Source organism: Arachis duranensis, chromosome 9, assembly GCF_000817695.3.
Source record: "Arachis duranensis cultivar V14167 chromosome 9, aradu.V14167.gnm2.J7QH, whole genome shotgun sequence".
Classification (NCBI taxonomy): Eukaryota; Viridiplantae; Streptophyta; class Magnoliopsida; order Fabales; family Fabaceae; genus Arachis; species Arachis duranensis.
In genome coordinates, this window is record NC_029780.3 from 7,431,295 (window position 1) to 7,442,075 (window position 10,781).

The following is a 10,781-nucleotide window of genomic DNA, read 5'->3' on the forward strand; positions in this document are numbered from 1 at the left end:
AGGAGAAGCAATCCCTGGACTGCCCTAGGTTAGCCATTGGAATAGGGAGCTATTGGTTGCAAGGATCAGAGCAGAAATTGATGGTCATATGATAACTGAACAGAATACCTTCTTTAATTTGAGTGTATTTTATTTATGTAGATGGTGTAAACTAACGTTTTCGACTATTTCAGGGCATCGTCAAGAGGGCAGAAGCTAAGAAGAAATTGAAGGAAATAAAAGAGAAAGAAAGGAAAGAAAAAAAAAGAAGAAGGTAAGTTCATCCGAGAGTGATTCATTGGAGACTGAATTTGCTTTTTGTTCGGAGTCTGAGTCTAAACAAGACTTAGAGGAAGCAACAAAAAGAAGAAAATAACCTACCGGGACAACTAAAAAGTAAGTATTATTTTTAGGTGTATTTTGTCATTTTTAAGGTGTTTTTTTAATGATTGTTTGCTCTCCAAAATGGTATCCAGAAAAAGGAAACAGATTTTGAAAGATTCCACTTCAGAATGTGAAAGTGAATCCGATGATGAATAAGATTCTGAAATTGTGATTGCATTGCTTTCTTTTATGTTTATTATCAAAATTCGATGTATTAACATGATGTTTCTAAATTAATTTCAGAAGTGAAGAATCGTCACCAATAATTAAACAAAAATCAAAGAAAAAAAATTTAGACTCCACCCAAAGAATATGCACTGCTTTCTAGAGTATTTTACCATCAGTTTTGTTGTGTTTGTCTGATTCATACTTTTTTTATTTTCAGGACGCAATCCAAAAAAAGATAGCACGTTGTTGAGGATTTGTCTTCTGAAGAACAAATTGAATCTTATATCTAACCCTTTTATCATCAAAATATTATTTATTAACATATTCTTTTGTATGTACTGTCAGAACTGGTGTAAGAACTGAAGAAATAGAAGAATTTTTCAGAGAATCAAAAAAGAAGAAAACCAATGAAAAGGCTGCACAGGGGTATGTTGAATTTGGGTATCAAATTGGTCAACCCACTAAAAAATCACTTTTTGTTTTTGATATTGGAGCGGCAATGGTGTTTTTTTTTTAAATGTGGATTGTTGAAGTGTTATTCTCAAATGTGAAACTGTTTAATTAGAGAAGTAAAAATTAAACTATCCGATTTATTAAAGATATAGTAATCAAACCGTTTAATTTATAGAGGTACAAAAATCGGACCATCTGATTTGAGAGAAGTATAAAAATCGGACCATCTAATTTGTGTACTTTCCATAATTTTAAAAATACCAAAAATTACAATATTAAGATATATCACTACTTTTATTTTCATATAAAAAAACCTAAAAAACTTGACAACATTTTTTTTTCCGAAATTAAGTTTTTTATAACAATATAAATGCATAAATATCTAAAGGTATCCCAAAAGATAACTTCAAACAATGTTATTGTTTTCTTTGCCAGGATTAGAACAAATTAACAATGCACACATGACACATACATGCTTCAACTGCTTGACAAGAAGAATAAAGAGAGTTTCTTAGCTTCTTGTTTATTATCCTTATTACATGATTTTATTATTTCAGTTGACCTTGGCTTTTTTCATGCTCCAAGCACTTAGTCTTGTGATCTTGACATGGAGTGTTCCATTATTGAATGCATGGAGGTGTGCCTTATCATTGATTGCCAACGTGGGATAAACTCTTGATGTGATGCATGCTTTCCCTTTTCCACCAAAACTCTCCACCACTGACTGATCAATCTGCAAATTAAACAGATTCTCATATTCATTAATCATATTATACATTTTTTTTTATAGCTAGATTTGTAAACCTTTTGAATATTCAAACAAATGAGTAAAGTAATAACCACTCTCTTGCCAATGCATATGCATGTTGTAAATTCATTCTGAGTAATATTTCAATGCTAAATTTTATGGTATCTATTATTTTGTATTTAATTTTTGTTTAATTTATTTTTTATAATAAATTATTTAACTTTTTCAATATTTAAACACCAAATTTTAAACACCATAGTATTTATCTATTTTAAGTTAGTTTTTAAAAAATTTAAGTAGAATATTTTTGTTTTTAACAAATTTTAATTAATAAATTAGTTTAAGATTTAGGATCAGTTTGAAAATGTCCACAAGTAACTTTTTTTTTTATTTTTAACTTATAAAAGCTATAACATTAATATTTGGTGCAATTTTTAAAACTAACTTGTAACTTTCTAAAAAATTATTCAAGTATTTATGGAGAAGTAGTTAAAAAAATGATTTCTCTTTTAATTAAAATTTTTTTATCACTTTTCTTTTAAAATAAATACTTTTAGGACTAAAAAACCAATTATTAAATAACTTATTTATAAGTTATTTTTAATATAAGTCTTTATGTTTTAAACTTTTTTTTCAAAAAAGTTAGTTAAGTTATTTATCCAAACTAACTTTTAGACACACATAACCTAAATTCTTAGAAAAATAGGTTATTTACTTAAACTTTAATTAATAAATTAATACTCAAATTTTAATTTTGTTAAATAAATCAGTCTCTATATCAGATTATTTGTTATATAAAAGAATTGATATAAAAATTTTAAAAATTCTTAAAATGTATTTATATTTTTATCAAATAATATCAAAAATTAATTTGTCTAATTTTTTAACAAAATTTAATATAAAATTTTATTTGTATAATAAAATAAAAATTAAAGACTACTTCAATAATTAAAATTTATTAAAAATTAAATTATTCAACTCAAAATTCACTAGAGTGATTTAAAATATTAGTTATTCATTGTCTTACCAAGATTCTTAGTGATAACTCTTCATGAGCAGGGTCCACATTATTCACAAAAGCACCATAAGTGGTCAAATCATTCTTATGATTCAAGGAAGACCTATATGTCAATGAGTATTATGTATATAAATATCAATATGAATAGCAATTTGGTAAGAATTTAATTTGATGGATAGAAAAAGTGGAGGGACACATATACCTGCTTTGGTCACTGCACATGACCACTACATATTTTTTGTTGGTTTTAAATATCATAAAGAACACTGATGTGTATTCTTGCATGCCCTTTGAAGCCAAAACTAGCAAACCAAATCCTCCTTTTGCTTTTTGACTACATAGAATTTGGGGGTCCAGTTTCCAACTAGGGTTCAGTTCTTGAGCATTTTCAAGTTTGCTTACTTGAAATGAAATTTCAACATCTGCCTGCAATGAAATTAATTAAAAGAGAATATATATATTTGCATGTGACAATGTAATTGAACATAATTTGCTACTCTCATTCACATCTTCTATCTCCAATTGTGCTGGAATCCACTATATATCTATGGTGGTTTCAATTGACACATGTAATGGGAATTATGTACGATTTTTTTTCCTCTTTCTAATATTGGATTATTAGAAGTGAATTTTTAAAAATATCTAAATTATATGTTATATATTGTTGTTGTGGATTTTTATAAAACGTCAATGACATTTTGTTTTTTTATAATTAAAATAATATTTTTTACAAAATATAAATAATATTTTGTCTTTTCATAATTAAAAATATAGTTACTACTTGTTATTATAATAGTGTAAAACATTAAAATAATTAAATATTTTCGTATTTTATATTAAAATCACCCGTATGTACAAAAATTAAGTTATAGTTTGACTTTTTTATTTTTGTATTATATATTTATAATTTTATTTGTTATTTCCATAACTTATAATTACTCATCAAGACCTTTTAATTAAGTTATAAATAATTTATCATCGATGTAAAAAATAATTGGTGTACAAATTTTCTTTTTTAAAATTTTTTCATCATATATAATTTATAAATAAAATATTTGGTTAACTCTAAGAGTTAAATCCATAACTTTTTAATTTTAGTATAATATGCTTAGGGGCGAAGCTAGGTTGAAGTTGAGGGAGGGGCCAAAAATTAATCTTGTAATAAAAAAAGAGTAAAATAAAATTTTTAAGGGGGGCTAAAATAAAATTTGTACACAATTTATAAGGAAAAATTAAAATTTGGGAGGGGCCATTGCCCCCCTTTTATTATATGTGGCTCCGCCCCTGAATATGCTTACTATTTTAACTAAAATTTTATAGTCAATTTCTAAAAAATATAAAAATTTAGTTATAAATTTAGTGAAATTATAATGATCAATAGAATAATTAAATTTTGGTCTAAATGAATAAATGTGAATGATTTTGAATATAGTTATAAATTTAATATGTTTTCTTCTTAGACACACTCGCGATCATGTAAATAAATAAATAAATTTAGATCAATTTTTTTTTAAAGTTAGAATTGAAATTCGAATTCGAAACTTCTAAATAAAGATAAAGAGATCATGCTATTTGAATTACAGTTCATTGACAATTATAATTAGGTCTATTAACTAGGTTAAAATTGTAGTAATAATCAATTAAGAATTTAAGAGGCACGCACCTGTGCTGCAGTGACACCAGATACTTGAAGCAATGTCCCTGGCTTTAGTACTTTGGAATGCAACTTGACATGGTGGCCACGTAGTTTTTCAATTTCTGCTATTGGCCATTGAATTAGTTGCTTCCCAGATTCATCAAGCCACACAGTTCTAGGAATTGCCTTCAACTCATTAACAACACTTTTAATTAAGGTGAATTATCTTTAGAAAGTCAACGTAGTCAAATTTATTCCATACTAAATTCGACACTAATATGTAAAAGAATTTAATTTTTTTAAATAAATATAAATAATTATCATTGAAAAATTTGACACAAAATTCAAAAGTAATAAATTTAAAAATAAATAAATAATTATATATTTAAATATATTATATACTCGTAATCATGTGATCAAAAGTTAAATAATAAGAATACAAACCAAACACATTTTTAGCTGAATGAAATAAATTAAAATAAGAATTGAAGTGTTAAATAAGAGCCATATAAAAATCTAAAAATAATAAAAAGAATGTTAAAACAAAAATTAATAGATGTTCATCAAATAAAACATATATTTGAGAAGTAATTAAATTATTACCTGGATTCCAGACCATGCTTTTTTTTCATCATCCTGTTGAACTGAAGATTCATTAATCCAACCCCACAAGACCCTTCTCTTTTTTGCACCATCATAGAAAGTCTTAGATGCATAAAATTTCCCATAATCATATCTTTGGACCAAGTACAACTCATCCTTATCAAATCCCTTCTCATCAGGAACAAAAACATCCTTGGTGGTGTCATAGGTTCCAATAAGATAGTAATCATGTGAAGTGTCATACAAGCTAACCTTGAGAACATGCCTAACTTGAGGACCATCAACTGATGTTTCAATTCCAATTTTGCCCTTAGTGGACACAGGATAGAAATCAGGGCACTCCCACATTCCACTTTTCTTGGCTGAATTTAAAGGGTGTTTGGCCTTAATCCAATGCAAAAAATCTTTACTTTTGTACAAAATTGCAATCCCCTTTTCATTCTCTTGGCTTCCCACAATCACTCTCCAAAACCCATCATGGCCAAGCCAAGCAGTGGTAGGATCCCTAAATGATGTCACATTTATTTTGTTACCCAAAGTTGGTTTCATTAGAGGGTTGTTTGGTAATTTCACCCACTCCCTAAGTAATGGGTCAGATAAATTTTTGGGTATGGCTAAATTTTGAGTTTGGTGATTGTTATGGTCAATTCCTGTGTATAAAATGAAGGGCTTTTGATTAGGGAGAATAGTGATTGAACCTGACCAACAACCTTTGATATCATAAGGTTGGTTTGGGGTAAGAGCAGGTTGTAATGGAAACCAATTGACAAGATCTTTTGATATAGAATGGCCCCATTCAATAGCGGTATCCCAAACTGCAGCTTTTGGATTGTGTTGATAGAACAAATGGTACATTCCTTTATATCTCATTGGCCCTAACATGCAAAAAGGATAATATATTAAGCATGTTTAATACCAAAGATATATGATGAAAACTCAAGTGCAGTCAATTTCAGTCATTAGATGATTTGACTAAATTTTCATCTAACGACTCTTAGCTATCAACTTCACGTGAAGCCGACTGCATCTGAATTTTCACCAACATGTATACCTCACAACTGTTTTTTTTTAATAATAGTATAAAACATTTTATATATTCATCAAATTACATTAATTTTTTTAGAGACTATATAGTAACTAATAAAATGATAAACAATAATTTTTTTTGTTAATATAATAATATATTATAAAATACACATATAAATAATAATTTAATTTCTAATATTGTCAACATAAATTTTTTATAATTCAAATCACTATGTATTCATGTATAAACACATATATTTAGCCAATTATTACTTCTTTTGACCGCCAATTAGTTATAGTTTAAATGTCATACTCACCTAAGAAGTTGTGAATTTGATTATTAAGTCCAAAATGTAATTATTTTTTATTATAGATAATTATTCAACTAAACATTTATTAGTGTTTTTTAAATGCAATCATTCTAGAATATGTATTACTTAATTATTTTACAATTTATTTTATATCAAATACAAAAATTAATATTCTAAAAATATTTCATATTTTTTAACAAAAAGTAGTAATCAAAGATCTTGAAAATTTTTATTTGGTATACAAATTCAATAAAAAAACTCTTTAAATAGTAAAAATTTAATTAAAAACGGATGAAATTATAGAAATTGGTATAGAGTAATTAAACCTTTTTATTTGTCTTTTTTTAATTTGTAGCTTTGTAATGGGTAAACTTATTATGACTAATTTTAAGAGACTTATTAAGAGGTTCTTTAATTAATAATTAAGAGCAGTATATTAATTCGCCAACTAACTATAATTTAAATGGTATAGTATTTCCATAGGTAACTGAGACTCAATATTATGTTTGTTAGTTTATAGACTGGTATTAAAATTTTTGTCTTTATCTCTAAAATTTTATTATTTCAGTATTTTCAAAAAGTAGAGATTAAAATTTTTAGAGATATAGACTGAAACTTTAATAACATTTTATACCTAAAATATCATCGTTTCAATTAATTAATTCAAATTTTACTCTTTATACAAATTAAATTAGAGTTTCATTCTTATTTCAATTTTTGTCTCCCACTTTGCACCAACAGAATACTGAGATTTATTTCAATCTCTGTCTTTTAGTCTCTGTCTCTCAATCTCAGTCTTTCCATCTCTATTTTTCTACCAAATGCTACCTTAGAGATCGCAGATTTAAGTCTCACTCCTAACTTAAAAAAAAAAAAACAGTATACTAGTTCTCATTTTTTCCTCTCAACCAATAATCCGAGGACAGAATAGTGAATCTCCTAAAGTGAATAATAAGGGTGATTGTAAAATGACTGCAAATAACATTTTTGTTTTGTAACATATTTTTACATGCTGAGATATATTAATACGGTGACACATTGTTGAGTTGAACTCCACCATTTTTTAGTTAGACTCCACCTTCAATTTAACCGCTATTAAACTTGGCTTCCGTATATATAGCTTGAATCCAAATATAACGTTTTCAATGTAATTCTTTTTTATAGGTAATTATCCAAATTGGTGAAATTTTATATGAGCACTTTACTTCTTAATGAAATTTTAAAATATTTCCAAGAGTTACCCCATCAGACGGACTAGTAATTAGACTAATTTGTCTTCTCATAATATTTGTTTGGAGTTAATTATTTTACAACAAAATTTGTTATAGACTTATTTGTTCAGCACAAATATTTAAATTTCTATTAAAAGACATAAGAACTAATCTATTTAATAGAATTATTCTCAGATATTTCTTAATAATAATAATTAGGTAAACATCAAAATATCTGATTAAAATTTATTAAAGTTTAATTTGAGTGTTTATTATTATTATTATCATTATTATTATTATTATTATTATTATATAGGTGGATTAAACATGAAGATATTTCAGTGACTACAATGACTATATAAATATTGTTAAAATTATTGTTAAAATTAAAATTACACTTTTTATATTTTAATAATAACTTTTTAATTAAAAACAATTTTAAATAAGAAAATACATTATTTAATTTTTAGCAACACTTTTTAAAATACATTAAGTAGCACAATTACGAAAACACAATCATATTAAAATGCACCATATATATCCCTTCTTTTAAGAATAATAAAACTTTACTAATTCTAAAATTTATACCTAAAACTGTTTATTAAAAAATAAAATACTCATCGTCTTAACTAAATTTATATTTAACATTATTACGAGAAAATATTCAGTTTGATTTTTAAAGTTACACTCAAACTTTAATTTAGTCTTTAAAATTTTAACGGTCTCAATTTAGTTTTTAAATTTTTCAATTAACTCTGTGATGAATCACAAGGACTAACATGAAAAGTTTAGAAATTAAATTAAAGCAATTAAAATTTTAAGAATTAAATTGAGATTCGAGTGTAACTTTAAGGATCAAATCGAATATTTTCTCCATTATTACACACGTTTATTAACATAAATAAATAATTAATGACTTTTAATATACTCGAATCAGGATATTAAAGGAATTGTTAGAGAAATGAAAGATGAAGAAGTAGAGAACTAACCATTGGGATCTGTAAGTCCATTTCACCATTTCATGTGCCAAAGCACAAAAGATGAAAGAAGCCAAAGCCAAACCATAATTAGATTAAAAAATGAAGAACAATTAATTAAATGTAAAATAGAGAGCATTTGAGGAGGTTAAAGCTAACAAGTAAAAGACGAAATTAATAAATTAAAGAAATACCATTCATCCAATTCTTTGAAGGCAAGAAGTGAAAAGAAGGTCTATATGTATGGTTTGGAATTATCATGTTATTAGAAGAGTGAGTAGTTTGATGAGAAGCTTCATCAATAATATGAGCAATAAGACTTCTACCATAGCCAAGAATAAGAAGAAGAGTAGCCAACAAATGAAGTGAAGCCATAGCAGCCATGGTGGCTTTGTGGGGGTGACAAGAGAAATTAAAGCTATGCAATAATGTGAATTGGAAGAATATATTTATAATGAGAGAAGATACTAAATTAATTTTAAGAATGTATACCAAAATTAACTAATAAAATTAATTACTAAAATAGAATATACATTAAAAATAAGATATATAATTTAATTAAATATATGTATACATAAATATATAATAATTAATTTTAATAATCAATTTTAATATATAAATAATATTTTTTTATTACCAATTACTATTACGAATGCGATAAAAATAACATAACATTCTCGTACTCACTTACACTTTGTTTGGATGTGGAAAGAAAATGAAAGAAAAAAATTAAGAAGAAAGAAAATGAAAAGAAAAATTAAGTTATTTATGTATTATTTGAATGAATAGAAAATAGATGGAAAAAAATAGAATTTTTTCTTATGGAAAGAAAAATAAAAAAAATCATAATAATATAAACAAAGAGTAGTATTGAAAATATAAAAATATAGTATTTTCTTATTTTATTATTTATGATGGAAAGAAAATTTTTTTAGTGAGATCTATAGCTAAATTTTTATTTTTTTTATTTTTTTTGATAATCAAACAAAAAAAATATTTTTTATTTATTTTTTTCTACTCATTTTCTATCAAACTAAATATGGTGTTAGAGATTGCACATGCATGGAGTTATTTTAAAAGGCGCGCACGTGAATATATATCGCAATAATTTAAGAAGAGTGTTAGGAGTTAGCAATTTTTATGTTTTATAATTATCAATTGATTATCAATAGTATTTTTAATAGTGTGAAATTATATCCAATAATAAAAGATCACTCATTTTTTTAATGATTAAGTACTGGTCACAAAACACAAAAATCTCTAATTCCTAAACTTCCTCATAATTTAATATACCAAGGATGTTATCAATTAGGCATTTAGGCCAATTTTTTAATTTTTACATAACCCGATAAATAAAAAATTATAGTTCACTCGTTAAAAAAATCGTAAAAAATATCAAAAGATCATATTTAGTTCCTCACAATAAATATTTTAGAATTATGTTTACTAAATTATGTGAAAAATGCGAGGGAGACAAAAGAATGAAAAAATGAAATACCCTCGACTCTTTTTATAATGGGTATAAATAAAATATGGCATTTTACTTATAAAAATGCACTTCTTTTCGAGAGACCCGAGAGAAATCTAAATAATATTGGAAGAGTTTTTAGTGTACTTGAAATATCGATGATTTAATTGTTTTAACCGTTGATTTGAATTATAAAAAATATATAATATATATATTAATTGAAATCAACGGTTAAAACAAATAGAATACCAATGTTTTAGGTATATTTGAAATTTTTTCAATAATATTTGTTATTTTTATCACACTTTAAACTAATAATAAAAAAATAATATTCGAACTCGTAACTTTTAGATGAATATAGAGAAATTATGTCATTTGAACTAAAATTTATTGACAAAGAAAAATAAAAGTTGCATTGGCGGAGTGAAAATAAAACATTTTGTGAATGCAAATAGTATAATTGGTAATTGGTAATGCTACACGCGTATAAATATTTTTAGAGCAGAGTTTAATTAAATTGATACAAATCTAAAAAAATTATAAGTATGTATTATTATTTTTACTTCGTTTCACTTTTTTAGCATATAAATTTTATTGAGGATACAAAAATTTATTGATATAATACATAAATTTTTATACCTAATATAAAAATATTTGTACATAATAAAAATTTTATTAATATAACATAAAAAATTATATATTTAGCACAAATTTTTATTTATAATATAAATTTTTTTATATATAGCACATAAATTTTTATTATAAATATATTATTAATTGAATAAGTCAATTGTAGTTC

At 25.0% G+C, this 10,781-nt stretch overlaps 1 protein-coding gene across 1 annotated transcript; it reads right to left on the bottom strand.

Moving 5' to 3' along the window:
* Nucleotides 1–1,353: 1,353 nt before the first annotated feature.
* LOC107464531 (beta-fructofuranosidase, cell wall isozyme-like) lies at nucleotides 1,354–8,915 on the bottom strand. The gene is made up of 6 exons (XM_052254465.1): nucleotides 8,709–8,915; nucleotides 4,990–5,864; nucleotides 4,414–4,572; nucleotides 2,953–3,176; nucleotides 2,760–2,853; nucleotides 1,354–1,717 (listed from the first exon to the last, which is right to left on the bottom strand). The coding sequence occupies exons 1-6, from the start codon at nucleotides 8,896–8,898 to the stop codon at nucleotides 1,538–1,540; spliced, it is 1,722 nt and encodes a 573-aa protein (XP_052110425.1). The 5' UTR covers nucleotides 8,899–8,915; the 3' UTR covers nucleotides 1,354–1,537.
* Nucleotides 8,916–10,781: the final 1,866 nt, after the last annotated feature.

Excerpts from the sequence above, each read along its gene's own strand:
- LOC107464531 (XM_052254465.1), bottom strand. The coding sequence starts at position 8,898 with ATGGCTGCTATGGCTTCACTTCATTTGTTGGCTACTCTTCTTCTTATT. Across the intron at positions 4,573-4,989 it reads AAGCATGGTCTGGAATCCAG|GCAATTCCTAGAACTGTGTG; the intron begins GTAATAATTTAA and ends AATGAGTTGAAG. Across the intron at positions 3,177-4,413 it reads CTGGTGTCACTGCAGCACAG|GCAGATGTTGAAATTTCATT; the intron begins GTGCGTGCCTCT and ends ATTTCATTGCAG.